The sequence below is a fragment of the Crotalus tigris genome, unplaced genomic scaffold (assembly GCF_016545835.1).
Source record: "Crotalus tigris isolate CLP2741 ecotype Arizona unplaced genomic scaffold, ASM1654583v1 scf7180000021444.432893, whole genome shotgun sequence".
Lineage (NCBI taxonomy): Eukaryota > Metazoa > Chordata > Lepidosauria > Squamata > Viperidae > Crotalus > Crotalus tigris.
The window spans coordinates 308,098-325,401 of record NW_024098514.1 but is presented as its reverse complement, the minus strand read 5'-3'; the positions used below and the strand labels follow the sequence as shown (position 1 = coordinate 325,401).

At 40.3% G+C, this 17,304-nt stretch overlaps 2 protein-coding genes across 4 annotated transcripts in view; one reads left to right on the top strand and one right to left on the bottom strand.

Annotated features, from left to right (window-relative positions):
• Positions 1-17,304, bottom strand: part of VPS45 (vacuolar protein sorting 45 homolog) — a 52,399-nt gene that overhangs the window by 34,076 nt on the left and 1,019 nt on the right. The window lies entirely within an intron of this gene.
• MTMR11 (myotubularin related protein 11) lies at positions 2,085-17,045 on the top strand. 2 transcript variants are annotated; one of them, XM_039318589.1, is made up of 17 exons: positions 2,085-2,615; positions 5,098-5,170; positions 6,864-7,000; positions 7,564-7,636; positions 8,042-8,184; positions 8,630-8,708; positions 8,927-9,083; positions 9,671-9,758; positions 10,270-10,358; positions 10,851-10,981; positions 11,800-11,872; positions 12,505-12,575; positions 13,512-13,684; positions 14,234-14,404; positions 14,541-14,789; positions 14,880-15,161; positions 16,191-17,045. In XM_039318589.1, exons 2-17 carry the CDS (start codon positions 5,122-5,124, stop codon positions 16,287-16,289), a joined length of 2,064 nt encoding a protein of 687 aa, XP_039174523.1. In that variant the 5' UTR covers positions 2,085-2,615; positions 5,098-5,121; the 3' UTR covers positions 16,290-17,045. The 2 variants fall into 2 exon arrangements, with proteins under 2 accessions (XP_039174523.1, XP_039174522.1); XM_039318588.1 differs by lacking the exon at positions 2,085-2,615 and adding an exon at positions 2,653-3,343.

The window sequence follows — 17,304 nt, the reverse complement described above, 5'->3', positions numbered from 1 at the left end:
AATGTCCTGTAACTGGGAGGGATTGGGAAGGGAAAGAATTTCTGAAGAAAGGCAGAAAAAACAATACCTGTAACTGTCCAAAGGGCACCTTCCTTTCTAGGTTAGTGCATCTGAAAATAGCTTTGGAAGGATAAAAGGGACACGTCTCAAATAAACTCTGTTTGCTGCCTTGAGAGCCAGTTTGGTGTAGCAGTTGTCAGGCTAGAAACCAGGAGACCGTGAACTACAGTCCTGTCCTGAGCACAAAGACTTTGAGCCAGTCGCTTTCTCTCATCTAGGAAGGAGGCAAAGGCAAACTACTTCTAAAGAAACTTGCCAAGAAAACTGCAAGGACTTGCCCAGCCAGTCTCCAAGAATCAGACTGTGAACAATTTGTGGGGGGGGGGGGACGAGAGAGGTGAGCCTTCTTTTAAAAAACCCAAGGGAGAGCTTCTCTGCTCTGTTTGGCTTAGTATGCACCAGCCAACATCCCAAAGTTATTCTGACACCTTTCAGCTAGTTGTATGAGATCCCAGATCCCTTAATAGTAGCATTTGCTACTATTGTAGCATTTTTTTCTGTTTAGATAACAATTGAAGAAAAACATTATTTTAAGCGAGATCATTTTTCCTATGTTTGCTTATTTATTAAGCATCCTACATATTTAACTCCCAAGAGTTCTCAAGTTGGTAAACAAATGCACTATGTTAAATAGCAATGAAATTGTCCAAAGTTAAAAGAACCGAAGTCCATTTTGAAGGGATCTAAGTCACCTTAAGACAGTCTGGAACAAAGCCAGTTCAACATGTTTTTTCCTTACTAGGAGCAATAGTGATTTTTATCATGTGCTCAGAATTGGAAAAGGAAATGCGAATGTGGCTGAATATATCAAACAGTTCCTAAAGAGCTATGTTTATCTATTAGAAGCAAATCAAAAAATTTTCTCTCTTGATTAGGTAATGATTACTTGAAGCAGGAAGAGAAAGTGGGAATGATATTAAACAAGTAAGTGGTTTTATTTTCACAAAGATGTAGAGGACGTAAAGTGAGAGAAAGTACATTCAGACTTTGCAAGATTCTTTCACTACAACGGTTCCAATAAAAGTAGTTTTAGACCTCCATGGTACCGGTTTCCTGGTCTGGTCTACCTTATAAGGCTGACACAGGTACAGGTGAGCATATTTTTATTTGCATCTTTTCAAAATGAATCAAGATTTCTAAGAAAGGAATAAATCCTCTAGCTAGAAGAGTTTCCTTGTTTCTATTTACTTCTTTGGACCGCAAAGTGCAAATGAAGGCGGCTTGACAGGCAGTCCGCCAGCCCGCTTCAGCTTGGCATTCCTTTCCTCTATTTAATCCTCTTATATTATAAAAGCCCCCAGCCAGGGAGTGGTGACTTCATTACACCATCCCTGCTCAGGCATGCTGAAGACAGTGTTGGGCCTGGGTGTGGGGAGTGCCTGTTGGAGTCTCAGAGTGCTGGGGTACTAAAGTACGCATATTGCTGTTTCAAACGAACGTCCTCCAGAAATTTTGGAGGGTAGCATTCATCCGTCCCAATTCATATATTTACTGGCAATCAATAACTGGAACTGCAGTTTGCTGTTTCAAGTTGAAAAAGCTGCTATATAATACAGAGAATTAACTGAGAATTGTATTTCCACAGTTCAGAGACATTGACCTAAGTCAATTATCACAGACTTTGTGACAGGCTACCCTTTGCCCCTTCCAGCAAGACCTCCTTTTGTAATCATTAACCACATTCCCTAAGGCTGCTACTTGTTTTCTTGGAGAAGGAAACAAGAAGATTTTTGTCAAGATTGGAGCCATATTCCCAACCTAGTGCTCTTCAGATGTTTTGGATTACAACAGTCAATACCACAGCAAGCAGGTCCAAAGACCACAGCACCTAGGTTAAATTAGTGTTGTTGCCTAACAATTCTGGAATTAACAAAGGTTATAAAATAACTCATTTTTCAGCTTTCCCACTCTCTCAATATTGAGTTCTAAAAGAATTGGGATTTAGCATATCTAAAAGCGGCAATATTTACATATGACAACTCTCCCCCCCCCCACTTTCCACAAATATATTTTCTGCAGAAAAGTATATGGTCTTTATTGTTTCATATATGACAGCAACACCAGTTTGTATAAAAATGAGAAAAATGGACTTGATTTCTTTTTAATGTCCATTATCCATTTTTTGTTTTAATCACTCTAACTTGCTTTTGGCAGCAAAGCTGAAAATCTTGCTGCTCACAAATAAATCCCAGATCACGTTTAAAAAAGCACTAACTTCCACTCTAGATGGGGGTTACTCTCTATCGCAAATAATTTATGATTTCTGCCTTCAATTCTTCAACACTCTAGCTCTTTCCAAAATGATTGCCAAGTTTGCCCTTTGTTGAGAGGGAATTTTTTCTGGAAATTTAAACAGAGGACTCTGCCTATCCTTACATAAACCACACATTGATACTATTTACTTGTAAAAAGAACTAATGTGTGATTTTTATTTTTTTTTATGACAGGATTCTGCTCATTAGCCTGTCAACTGCAAATCCAGGTCTGTGGATCTGTGTTATGACCAAAGCAGCTTGGCAACAAGACACCAGCCTAGAGCAGCAAAGAGTGAGCGAGTGAGTGAGCGCTCTGTGAAAAGAGCAGCTACTGGGGAAGGGGAGCCCTTGCTGGCAGCCTCTTGCAGCACACAGCCATTGCCTGGGCGTCAGTTTCACCCGCCCTGCTTATTCCACAGGAGGAGGAAGGTGTCAGTTTCACAGAGGACTGGAGGATTGAATGGCCCTCCTGCGGCTGCTCACTTCCAAAGGGCTCATTGCAGCAAGGGGGGTGGGGAAGGGAGGCCTTCAAGGAAAAGCCAAAAGCCGCGCCTTGCAGCAGCAGCAGTAGCTAGAAGCCCTCCTACACACACAGCTGCTGGCCAGCTTTTTCCAGATGTCCTCTCCAAACAGCAGCAGCATTTTATTTTTCAGAAAGGAATCTGATTAGAATTTATCCATTTTCTCTGCTTCTGCCTCTCCAAGGAAGACTTCGGCACATGCAGAAGAGCTGCTTCAGTTTATCTTGCCTTGCAGGAAGGAGACTTGGAGGCACCTGATCACCAAGACCCCCATCCTACCACACACCCCCACCACCACCCCCAGTCCTAGCCTGCATTTCAGATTGCAGGCTAATCAGAAGGGGGGGGGGAAGGTAGGAGACAGTCTTCTTTCCCTCTTTCCTGTATTTCTCCCACTACACTCAAGAATACACTCACCCCTCTTTTTATGGGGCACACAAAGACACTACAATGCTATCTATGTCCAAGAACTCTTTTAAAATTAAACACCCTCTTCCGGATATGGGGGTAAGTAGTGAATCTGCCTGTTTTGATGTGTGAATGAAGGTTGAGTAACTTTTTTGCCAGTGATTTGGGGAAACTGGGGGAGGAAGAGGAAGATGGCTATGAATAAATCTTCTGGTGTTTGTTCTCCTGTAATATTCTCCAATGCAGGGGAGGATTAGATGACTCTGTAAGATCCTTTTAGTATGGAGAGGGTGATGTGTGAGGTCTGCTGCAAGGGCCTTTCTTTGATAACTGATTACACAATGGGTAAATTATACAGTTACTACACCTGGTGGTAGTGGTATTCTGGTAGGGGAGTTAATTCTTTGTTTTGCGCAGATGTAAGGACGTCTCAAGGTGGCACCTGTGTTATCCAAGAGTCCTTCAAAAACAAAGTGTACTGAAATCATTGGGACGCAACCTGTGTTAACTGTATCCCTGCCACCAGGAAAAACTTCGGATTTTCAAATTCCCTTCTTAAACCAAGTATTTATCAAGGACAAAACAGCCACTGTCTAACATCAATGTGTTGCGCAACAATGCGGATGGACAGTGCCACTTGTAAATAAATATCTATTAGTTAAGTAGGGGTAGGAAAACCATAAAGCTGGGCATGATAACGGGACGTCCCATGGCATTATGTTGGGAAATAATTTCAATATAGCCAACTGTTTGTTTTTGTCTTCCTTTAGAAGATTTAAAATAATGCTGCAATTTCAGGGCACATTTCTGTAATTCTTTTGTGTAAAGATCTGCAGAAGCTCAGTGTCCAAACTCTTTAGTTGATTCAAAGCACTGGTCTCCCTTTTTATTCAAAGCAGTGATAATTTTAGAAATGGGTGTTTGTTTCTGTACGTTATGTACTTGGCCATGGAGCGTTTCAGCAGGGCAACTTTCCCGTTAATGATTCACAAACATTTAGAAAGTTTTTTTTTAAAATCCTGCCGCCTGGCTTTAATGCTTCTTTGGCTTTTGAGTTGGTAGCTAGGAAACCCAGCCTCTTGTTGGCCCGAGGGCTTCATTCCAGGGTTCCTGCTACGACCAGGCGGCCAAATAGGACAGATTAAAGTCTGTGACTCTAGTGCCTGTTTCGGTACGCTTGGCATTTTGTCTAATCAATAGTTTATGCATATTTCGTCTGCATCAACTCTCTTTGCTTTTCCAAGAAAGGTCTGTTTTTTTCTTACAATTACATGCATTCTCTTTCCCTTCTGAGATTCTTTGCATAATCAAGCAATGTTTTCCAAACCGAGGCAGAAATATGCAGGATGGAAGTCAGCCAATTCAAGTGCTGTTACGATCACTGGAGCTGAAGATACAGGAATACACAATCAATCTAAAGTTTAGAATGTAAAACAAATGGTAGGACAGTTGCTTGATTTCAATAGCACTATCAGAGAAGGTAAGGGAGAAAATAGTTTTGCAAGGTCATTTACTGATCTCTTACATTATACTTGGTCTTGAAACTTTGGTGTAGTGTACTGTAGTGGATAAGAGTACAGGATTGTACTCTTATCTTTTGCCAGTATCCTGTGCAAAAGGACAAACTAAAATAAACTGAAAATAATATGAAAAATGATCCCTTGTCTCTTCCTTCACTAGCACTGACAAGACACCAAGTGCTGTCTGTTTATCTCTGCTTGGGTATTATTTTAAGAATATCCAAATATCTTGCTAGTTCAGACTAAGGATCATTGAAGTCCAGATACTTTGCTTCTAGGATACTTTGCTTCTTTGCGCTACACTAGTGACCATCTTCACTTCTTTCTCTGCAGCCCAGGAGACCAAAGTCCCCCAACATGAGCGGAAAGAGGAATGGAAACCGTCATACTCTCCAGTGCATTGCAGGTAGTGGGAAAATGGGCCAATATGGGCACCCATGCACAATGGGTGTCAGTCTTGGGCTACATTTTTCAAGCATGCTGAAGTCGCATGGAGATGAAAAAGTAGAGCTAGAAATGCTATTAAAAATGGAGACAACCTTTTTCTTGCAAGGAGGATGTGAAGGGTTATTACTGTATACTTGAATGCAAATGTCTGACGCCATATTGCTGGGAGGCTGGGGTGCTTAAACAGCAGGTGCAGGTACAGCAGGTCATTCCCAGACTGCCATTACGGGGTCACATGCTTCAGTTTAAGTAAGCAGCCACGGATAATGGTGATGGAAGACGCCTTCCACAGGGCAGGGGTGCAGGAAAGATATAGCACTCTAAGACACCCCCCCCCCTGCTGCTATTAAGACTTGGCGGAAGAGATTCTCTGAGTTGTTTTGCTGCAGCAGAAGAGGCATCCCTTATGCAAAATAAGGCTAAGAATTCCATACAATAGAGCAGCAAGGTCTATGAAACTAAGGCAAAGAGATGCAAAACATGAAACTTTTTTCCAGGCATAATGCTATGCAAAAGAGTACATACAAGTTTAAGTTGGGAGATCCTTGCACAGAAGATGCTTTGCTTGCTTAGATTCGAAGTAAGGGAAGGCAAATGGCATTATTATGCTTGGAAATGAATCGACCCGCTTATCAATATGGAGTGAATAGAGCTAAGTGCATAAAACAAGATTTATTTATAAGACTTATATACCGCTTTTAAGTGCAAGCACTCTCTAAGCGGTGTACACTAGTAAGCAATGTATATATATATTTACATTGCCCCCAACAATCTGGGTCCTCATTTCACCTACCCCGGAAGGATGGAAGGCTGAGTCAACGTTGAGCCGGTGAGATTTGAACCGCTGACCTGCTGAACACAGTCAGCTAAAGTGGCCTGCAGTACTGCACCCTAACTGCTGCGCCACCTTGGCACGGTGTGGATTTTCCTTTTCATGTCTTCATGAAAATGAAGATGAGATTTTCCTTTTCATGTCTTCAATTTATTATACTTTGGCATTAAGTTTAGCTTGCCAACCTGTTCTCCAATTATATGCGTGAAAAAGAAAAGTGTATCTGAACTTCCAAGGTTCAAGTTACAACGTTAGTTCCTTCCAACCAGTAGCCTCTAAAATGTTGCCGCATTTTGAGATAACTACCAGACAGTATTATTGAAAACTCTGAAATGCCCACTGTGGAGGAATGGTTGGTGAATTGGACAGATTTTGCTCAAACAGATAAAACTGATTTCTTTGATTAGAGAAAAGAATCCCAACCAATTAAAGACTTTTCTGGTATGCAAAGGATACCTTCTTACCTTTTCTACTAGAAACCTCTGTGATAAATTTCTACCTTCTTATTGCATCAGTAGAATAATTTGAGCAAACGCTTCTGACGCAGAGATGCTGGGAGATCATTCATCAACGGATGCGGCACACTGCCTTCCTGCACAAATGACTATTCTGGGAGGGTCTTGCAGGAAGAATCTGTACACAATTTCTGCTACCTTATTTTTCATATATAAAATACACGATCCTTCATTACATACTTAATGCGTGTAACTCCTTAAATACTTCACGTACTGGCTTCATATACCCCACTAAGTGGTACTTGGAAATAAAATACAAAATCCTTGCGGTCGTCCTTCAGCTGTTAATTAACTGTTTATTTCAGGTGAATATATCCAAGCAACAGCAGGTCATGTAAAAAAAAGCAGTTCATCCCGAGATGGAGAAGGCCATATTCCTGGCACTCTTTACTGTACTAATTTAAGAGTGGCCTTCTTACCGGATTCCTCTCCCAACGATGAGGTGGGTTTGGCAACTGATTCACGGCCACTAATAGCGATGCAGGTTAAGCCCAAAGGCAGAGAGCAGCACGTGAGCCACAGGAATGGACAGGCAGGAGGAAAAAGGTGGGTTGGAAGCTGTGAAGGCACTGAACTCAGAAGAGCAAGACAGAATGCAAGAATTCTTGGGGGCTGCTCAGTCACAGTTTTAAGGCTTGCCGTCACAGAAGGAATATATTCTGTTGCGTTTCTGCTTTGAGTTTGAGTTATATTTCCATTTTAGATTCAGTCCATAGAATCAGTTGAAATCCAGTGGAAAAAAAATACTAGTCCTTCCAACAAATCTCCCCCCTCCGCTCCATTAACTCCACTGAGGCTGTTCAGTTCTTTTAAAACAACTAAGAATCCTGATCATTATAACTGCTTTATGACAAGAAAGCATGGTGAAATCTAGCATTGTGAGTGTGCCTGAGGAGGAGTATTCTAAGCATATGTAAGTGGCTTCTGCTGAAACTGTGTGACTCAGGGAAGAGATCAGAAATAGAAAAAAAAACCCCACTTAAAAGTTCTTTCTTTTCCTTCTAGAATGACTCTTGCTATCTGTTTATGTGCAGTGACTATGAAGTGGCCCTACCATGCATTGGAAAACTGGTGGCTGGTAGGTTTAGAGGAAAAATGCCTATATAATCTTTCGGTTTATAATAGCCAACTATTTTGTTCTTATAGAATTTTGCTCAGGATGCAAGAATTCAATCTATGCTTCTTTTCCATTTCATAGAGATGTATTCATGGAAACATTGTTCAGCTTGAAATACCTCTTCAAATGTGTAACATTTTCCACGAAATCTTATTTTTCTTTTGTTCATCTGAGGAACAGAGACAGAATCAGAATCTAAAGGTTGGGAGGGATTCGTCCCGTTTCAGACTTGTAAACTGCCCAAGGCACGAAAGTGTTGTCCTATTGCTCTGTAAATTGACGCTACTGCTGGTCATTCTAATGAACAGTCTTTCCCTCACAACAGCCTTCCTCCTCCTAATAACATGATTTCTGTTCTCACCCCAGTGAACAGTTTCACAAAAACTAAGGTGCTGACAAGCACATCTACACTGAAGTTCATTCCTGAGGAACTGATCATCTACTGCCGAGATTTCCGGGTTCTAAGGTTCCAGTTCCATGAAAATGGCTTAGAATCTCAGGCCTTCCAGGTAAGTTATGGAGGTGAATTCAGCAGAAAGGCATCTAGTAAATGGTGAGTCTAAATACACCTTCTGCCAAAAGATATTCCCACTCTGCATTCAGAAATCAAATATTTGTGTGACCCGCCTTTTCTACAATTAAGGGAATATGCAATTCTTTCCTCCTTCCTAATTCTGGCACTGGAAAATGCAAGATGGCATACACTGATTCTTCTCATCATGATAAATAATATTTTAGATAGCAGAATCATCGGCTTCACTCATTGGCATACTTTATTAACTTTTTCTTAAAGGCAGAGAAGCCTTCTCTTTTTAAAAAACAGATTACTTTTTTTTACCCTCGGCCTGGATGCCACAGATGAGTGGCACAAGAGAAGTTTCTAGTCCCACCTTAGACAGGGAGCCAGCTAGATGACCTTGGGTCAGCTAACTCTTCCATAACTTTGCTTTCCAGGTGACAATGGCCATTGTGCAAGCTCAGGAGAACAGTGGCAGGGATACCTGCTATGAATACTTAGCTCTGAAGAATTTGGGTAAGTAGACAAAGAAACCGCGAGTCCTGTTTGGAAAGAGACCTTGCAGGTCTTCAGGTCCAATGTCCTGCCCAAGTCAGGAGTCTTTACGCCATCTCAGAGAGATGGTTGTCCAACCTTTTCTTGAAAATCTCCAGCGATGGAGCACCTGCATCATCAAAGAAACAAGGAGATTCTATTGAAATACGCATCTCAACACACTGACCTCTGTGTTGTAGGGAACAGCTGCCTGGGCAAACAGGACACACAGCTACAGGAAGACTTCTCAGTAGTGCTTTTTGAGACTCTCTGTGACTGGGAGAAGGAGCTGAAGCGGCTCGGTGCCGCTAGCTGGCGAGTCAGCCCAGTCAATGAGCGCTTCGATATGTCTACCAGGTAAAGATCAGTTGGTTTTCAGGAGAACGGGAGGCGCTTGCCCACCAACAGCAAATGTTGCATGGAGGGCAGATGATGGTGATGGAGAAATAACAGTGGAAAGAAGTGAAGCCAGGAAGAATGGGAAAGAGGCGTTGGAACCGAGTCCTTCTGTCGTTTAAGGCTTAAGCCAAGGAGTCTAGATCTGGAAGCTCTTGCAGCAATGGTAAAAAACTAGTTAGTATTAGTGCTGTGTAGCTAGTTAAAGTATTTGTCTCTTTTTTTAGTAGAATCTTCTTAAAGCCCAGTTATTTTAAAAGTATGCAGTCAGGTTCTAATGCATTTATATATGATGCTGACATGCTGCACCAAGAATCAGGCATGGAATTAACTAAGTGAAGGCTATAGCGGTGAATACTTGATTGTCCTCTCTGAACATATACATTAAAGATCTGTTCTCTGGCAACCGGGCTCCTTTCACACGTGTTAAACTAAGCCCTACCCTGCCTATCCTAGCTGGGGATGACGGAGTATAACTAAAAGGTACCAGGTTGCAGAGATCTACGTTTTAAGGTTTGATTTCAAATATATTTGTTTCCTTTTAACAGCCTTCCCAAATACTTGTGGGTCCCCAGTCGATTTCTGGACAATGAGCTGAAAAGAGCCTTTGTGCATTTCAACGAAAGACGAATACCAGTTGAGTATAAGGCTGTGATGACAGGATGCTGTGCTAGCCGTGCACAACAACAAGAGGGCAAATGAGGGAGCCTTTCTGTTAAGCTGCAAGCAGAGGAGCCAGGGGAGGGGGCCTTTATCCCCCACAAAGGCTGAACATAGAGTGCTTCCAAATTCCCACAACCTGAAAAGCTAGGTTAAAATGGAGTCAGGTAATTAGTGATTCAGTATAATGAGGAAACTCACCTACGATATTAGTATATTGTGTGAATCGGGCTAACATATTAAACCACAATAGAGTTTATTTCTAAGAGCATAGCATGTTCTATGAAAATATGACTTGTGCTTTGTTAACCTGTATTTAGCATCATATGCAAATCCACTCCGTGAGCATGAAGGAGGAAATGTTTGCATGTCAGAATACCTGCCTAAATAACACGAAATCATTTAGAACAAAAAGAGAGAACTCTGAATTTGAAGATCAGAAAATTCTTACTTAGAACTCAAGTTTTTTCTCCTCTATTATGACCAGAGGCTGTGCTGGCATCACCCAACAGGCAGTGATCTTCTTAGAGCAGCTAATTTCCACACTAACTCAGATCCAGAGAAGGAAGATATAAGGTATATGCCAAAGAGAGAAAGTCACAGCTAACAGTATGACATGGAATTTTCTGCTCTTGAGAAACCACTTGGGTAAAAGGCAGGGGTGACGGGAATGGTGGGAAGAATTATGCCAAAGAGTGGATTACCAAAGATTGTGCGACAGCTTGAGGGGAGGTGGAAAACGGGGACAGGACATCAGCAAACACATGGAGAAATTATTACTTCTACAGCCCAATGTATGTATCACGTGGTTAATCTTGGGTAGGTCTTGACAAAAGAACAACAAGGCTTGTAATTCAATATGGAACTGAATTCCATTCCATCTTTTACATGGGATCCATATGTGAAATGCAGACACAAAGGATCCAGAGTGATATAATCACGGCAGACACAGCCAAAGCTCAAAAATCTGTTAAATTTTGGCAGTGTCAAAATTGTGCGGTACCTTAGACTACTTTTTATAAAAGTCTTTTTGTGGAGTATTACCTTCTCCCTGATTTCTCTCTGAAGGGCAATAGAAACACTACTGTTTGCTGGGCATTCTCAGTGTGTCATTGTAGAAGCAACTGCTGACCTTCCCGGCCTTCCCGAGATCCATCAGTCTTACTCCAAGCTGTGGAACCTGAGCCTTTGGCTGACTGGTAAGCAGAATCGGAAGACAACTCTCCTGCCAAGAAGTGTGCCACACAGGAATAGTAGCACTAGCAAGGACAGAGCAGAATGTCGGAATGCCTATACAAGCGACGGAGAGATGCAAGATGACAAGCACTCTTCCAACATCAGACCATTCAGCAATTTTGTCAGGCAAGAAAAAGGCATGAACAACCAAGTAGGTTAGAATATCAAAAACAGGTCTAATGCCAGAGACAAAATTCCCATACTCGGCTACATTAATTTAAACGTAAACACACTTAAATGAAGTCAGAAATTCAATTCAACCGCTAGGAAATCCAGAAATACCTATGTGGATAAGAGGTGATACATTGAGTTAAATCATTGGTTCAAATACAAAGCATGGCCTTAAGAAAGCTAGTCTTAAAATTCAATTCTCATCGAATTTGTGAGAATTTCCTACAAAATGTCAGTAAAATTACTCCAAGCATGTTAACATATTTTAAAATCTATGTAGAGTACTGTGAACCTACAAAAATAATAGGGCATAGGGACTGGTTATTTGAGGAATCTCCCGTAACATCTGCCCAGTTGATTTGATCCTACCGGGCCGAAGTGCTCCAGGTTCCTTCAATTAAAGAAACTCTATGGCGGTGTCACCCCCCCAAGAACTGAATGCCCCATTCTGCTGCCTAGAAAAGCCATGAAGACCTGGCTCTTCACTCAGGCCTTCAAGCGAGGCTTTTAATGAGCCTTATTTGTATTATAAAAAAGTGTAAAACACCCCCACTTTTCACAAAAAGTTGGCGTCAGATTTAACTTCAGTGATACTTCTTGCTTCTCCTAGATACATCTCTTGCACCATCTGATGAGAAATGGCTCTCAAGTCTGGAAAGTACACGGTGGCTGGATCATGTAAGGTAAGACATCTCAGGCTTCTATGGTAGCTTCCTGGATCGGAAGCCGTTCTCCTGTGATTAACTCGCAATCACTGATTAGTAAAATTAAGAAACAGATTAATTCAAGTAAGTATTCTATTTTAAAATAGGAAGCCTATATATACAGAAAATATGGTGGGAAAGCTCTGGCTCTGTTTCTTGCTTTTTTTCAATGAAATAAGGAGGCCTGTCTCTTTTGAAAATGTAAATTGTTTACAAAATGACTTCTAGCTTCCTTAGGAATTTGAGAACTAGAGCTTGCAAGATGAATCCTCCTAATTAATTCATTTTGTGTTTTAGAGGCTGATTTTAGTTAAGAGAGATAATTTTACATTAGCCAAAGATGTGCTATGAAAAGGCTGCAGGGAAGAACCTACTGTTCAATTCACAATGCTGCCATTTTTACTTCATTTTTTAAAGACTAACGTTAGCATACAGATATAAAAAATTTTCAAATTATTTATATTAAATATGATTATTCAGTACATAGAAAATTGCCACACAAAGCGTATTCTTCAGAAAGGCAGAAGGACAATTAGAAAAATAGGAAAGGCTACGTGAGACTTGTACTTTTTGCTTCCAACATATTGAGAAGTGCTGCCTTCCTCGTCTAGATTATGCTTGAAGAAAGCCAGCGAGGTGACTCTTCTGCTAACAGAGAGGAGCCGATCAGTTATACTGCAAGGTAAAGTAAGTTCCTTGGTCTTTAATTCCATTTTCAAATAATTGCTTGGAAATTGTTTACAAGCTGTAATATATGGGTTCACACAATTTGCTAAACCATAACTTCACAAACCATACCACGATTTAGAGCATCATTCCTTAAAGATAATCAAGAAAACCATGCTGTTTCAGATTTTTGTTAGTGGTGTTTATATCAGGCATGTGCCAATATGGGAGCTAGACAGAAGTCTCCAAGGACCGGAGTAATTCTTTGTCTTCTGTAAAAGCTGCAATAGAGTTTTCTGATTTCAATGAATTTATCACTCTTTGTTATCTACAATCTGTTATCCAGCATCTGCTCCTCTATTCACAGCATAACTTTGTGGGGAGTGGTTTCTTTTCCCAGTACAGTGTTGCAATACTGGTAAACAGAACTGCCTACTTTTGAGAAAACACACTTCCCATCCTCGTTTGATTCCTCTTACAAATAGGATGAGATAGCTGGATGACCAGGGTCAAAGTGAAGCTACAAGGAAAATTATTCAGATAAGTTGACCAATACTCCCCCCAGCCCTATAGTAAAGTTAAAAACAGAAACAAAACAGGTCACTAGCTACAAAGTCACTACAAAGCCCAGTGCAAGATTAAAACCAAGGAGATAAGACTTTAATGGGAAATCTTGTTGATAGGAAACTAACCCTTTCTCAAGGTCATGATACTAATTTGGGAGCAGTGCCAAAAATCCCACATGGAAGTACCTTCAGATTTCACTATATTATGTTTAGCTATGAGCTTTTAAACAGGATCTATGATAAGTTTCCTATTACATCTTCGTGAATATTATAATTTTTGTCTTCTTTGCTATTCCTAGTAAGTAAAATCCACTTCTCTGCATATTAATAATTATGCAAAAATATCATAGCACACCAAGTCTTTTATCTGCTCCATTTCCTCCCAGAATCAGATGACAGAGATTTGAATTGTTTGCTGGCTTCCCTAGTGCAAGTTCTTTCAGATCCACATATGAGGACAATACCTGGATTCCAGAGCCTGATCCAGAAAGAATGGGTAGCAGCAGGCCATCCTTTCCTGCAGCGTCTCAATGTACTCCAGAAAAACGACCAGGATGAGGTGAGTTTGTTTTGTGAGACAGGATGAAACTGTGCCTATAACTGTTTGAAATAAAATGTGTATATATAAAATAAAATGAGAGCTGTTTTAGTGTAATAGTTAAGGTGCTGGCCTAGAAACCGGGAAACTGTAAGGTCTAGGCCTCCCTTAGGCACGAGAGCCAGCTGGGTGACTTTAGGCAGTTGCTCCCTCTCAACCTTACTCACCTCACAGGACTGGTGGTGTAGGAAAAATAGGAGGCAGGAATATCAGGCATGTTTGCAGCCTTCAGTGGATCAATCAATCAAAAAAAAAAAAAAAACAGGATAAAAATCTAATAAAAATAAATGAAATGGATTCGCAAGGAATCCAAGGAATGGAAGGCAGCCTGAACCACTTTCTACTTTTTAAAAAACATGGCGTTAGTATCCACTATTAATCATTCATTTTACTTTAAAATTCATCCTCTTTTCAGAAAAAATGTTACATACAAAAAAGGGATAAGGATTAGAGGAGGAGGAGGGCAGAATCACTTTATCGTTTAATCTGTTCTAATCCTTTTTTTTATAGTCACCAGTGTTTTTTCTGTTCCTGGATTCTGTTTGGCAACTGCTGCAGCAGTTCCCACAATCCTTTGAGTTTACGGAGGCCTACCTGATGGCCGTATATGATAGCTGCTTCATCCCATTTTCTAGCACTTTCCTATTCAACTGCCAGTGGGAACGAAGTCGAAAGAATCAGGTGAGCTAAGACTGGTGGTAGTGAAAAATAATGGGAGTCAAGATTGTTGTCCTAATTCCTTGAATATTAAAATCTATGAAAACAGGGGAGAGAAACATATATTGGAAATTATTAGCTTCTCTTTCTTTGTATCCAGAATCGTTTTCTCAATCAAATTTACACTCCTATCAATGGCTGGCAAGAAAATCTCTGTTTAGAAATCCTGCAAAAAGGAGGCTATCCTGTGAAGAACGTAGGCCATACAAATTTGTCTACAATTTGGAACTGGCCACTCAGATTCAACCCCTGGCAGAGAGCACAGTTCAGGAACCCCTGGTACAATGATAACAACTTCAGCAATGGAGGCACTTTAAACAAGAAATTCCTATTCACAAATAGTGACAAGGTGTGTATTAATAAACATAAGGTGTTATTTTTTAACCTTTGGCTTCCTAGATTCAAAGCCAACTATGTTTTCTACATTCTTTTCCTCTAGATGGAAAACACTTCTTCAGAAAAATGGACCTTGTACATTTTTTCAAAAGGCTCTCTCAGTTTGCAAACCCACATTTTTCCTTGGAAAAATGGGACCCTCTCCAAAAAGAGTTCTCATCGTGTTCAGGCACTGGAGACTTCTAGAGAACAAGAAAGGTGTTGGAAGGCCAAATCCAATGGCAACTTCATTTATCATAATGGACTGCTGCTTCTCCCATCACATACAGGGACTTCAATACGTTTATGGAAAAGGTGTTATCTTCGGGGGAATCCGGAAGTTCAGGTACAAAAAAATCCAACAGAAAAAAAGACTCAGCAACAATAATCAATTGCCAAATATAGCTTTTGAACTGTGTATTACTGATGGCCTATAATAGCCTGTTGAACATCTCATCTTTACTGCCTCAGTTCCAAACATTCCACAGTAATGAAAATTATTTTTCAAGTGGCCAGTGCTATTAATTTACACATTGTTCCTAAATCCTTTTAGCCCATTCAATTGTATGCCCAAAGCAATTAAAATCTAAACATGCACTAAGGCCTCAAGGATCTTGCACAATGTTAAAGAACGACAGCTGTGTGCTGCAGGAATTATTTGTGATTTAGTTCTATTTTTGTACTTCTACACAATATCTTGGTGCTACCCACAATCTGTTCCAGACATGTATGTCTCCTTCTGTCCTCTGGTTCAGCAGATGAGCCAATTTATTGCTGGTTCAGCCCTGATGTATATGAAAATTATTTATTAAAGGTTATACGCTGCATGCTCTTCTGATTCTGGTGAACTGGAGATATGGTAAAAGTTCCCATTCCATTTGAAACACCGAAGCTCCAGAGTTTGTGGGCAAACCATTGCTCTTGCCTCATCCTCTTCCTGGCTCACAATGACAAGACTTTTCTTAAGCAGCTCCCGCAAAGAATTGCTCTATGGGTAACAGTTGCCCCTCCCCAAAAATGTTGGTGGGAAAGCAAATACTATCATCTTTTCCTTTGGTTGCGAAAGGGGGATTTTTGTAGAAGTCAAGGACAGGCCTAGCAGCATCCTCAACTGTGAAAAATATTTTAAAATATATTTTCTGTCTTATGAAATTTCAAACTGCAGAAATTTTAACTGTCTGATTGCAGTATTTGGATTAAAAGCGTATTTCTATAAATCCTTCGTGTTACATCCTCCTGGTGAGGAATTTGTGTCCTGTATTGTTGAACACGCACATGGAGTATAAGTGTAAAAGATGATTAAAAATGGCATATATAGTAGCAGCAACTATTTTGTAACTTTGAGTTTTTAATATCAATGTATGTCACCCTTCAGGTTGGCCTCTTTGCTTCCAACATTGTTAAACTCTGCGAAGAACTGGATCTTCTTCAAAAGCGGCTAACCTATTTGAAGCAAGAGGAAGCTATAGCATAGCTCTGGAAAATGCGTAAGGCGGCACAACAGCTCATTAAAAATACAGCGTTCATTTTTGCCCTCCCATTGGGAATGGATGGGCTTCCTGAATATCCATGGCAAATCTGAGCTATTGCTTCTCCTTCATATGAAACCACCTGCAGCAAGCTGGGTTTTAGAAACTTCTTAAATGAGGCACTATACGTTATATATTCCCATGTGTATTTTTTCTAAAATGAACATCCTTCCAAATGAACTAATGTTCTTATGCTGCAGAGACAATGGCATGCTATATATTTACAGCCTTGGAACACAGAAAAAAAATCAATAGGAACTTTTTCTTCTTATTGCCTAAGAGGTAACTTGTACAGTAAATGTATTAATAATTGTTAAATAACATCAAAAGCTGATAATACATTCAGTAGACAAAAATCATCAAACCTGGAGCCACAGACACAACATGCCTGATAAACTGGTGCACAAAAACACAATCCTTTTAGCTTCCATCTTCATATATCAAGTTTACTGTTTATTCAATGTCTACTATCAGCTTTGTGTGTGTATATGTACTCTATATGCAAGTTTGTGGGTGTGCATAGAGAAAGAAAAAAAACCTTCCCTATCTCTATAAAGACAAAACTTTGCTGTAACTTCAATTATATACTATTTCATAAGCTTTGGTTCAGAAGCCTTAACAACAACCATCAGGAAATTGCCAATTTTAAACTAATGGCTTTTTAAATAAAATAAAACTTCTGTAAACAGCATACACCAAAACTGTAGTCCGGGACATTTATGCGTTTGATGAAATGGGGATTGTTTTTTTGTCTTTGTCACAATCTTACAAGGACAGAGTAGCTTGCCACAACCACAACAGGCCTTTATGCAAATTTTACTCCGAATGTGTCAAACTGCAATCCAGTGTATACAGGATTCATGCCATTATTTCATACTCTTCCTTTGCTGGCATGTGTGCTATTTACACCTTTTGCTATTTACTCTTTCTTTGCACCTAGCCCAAAAAGAAAAGAAAGGG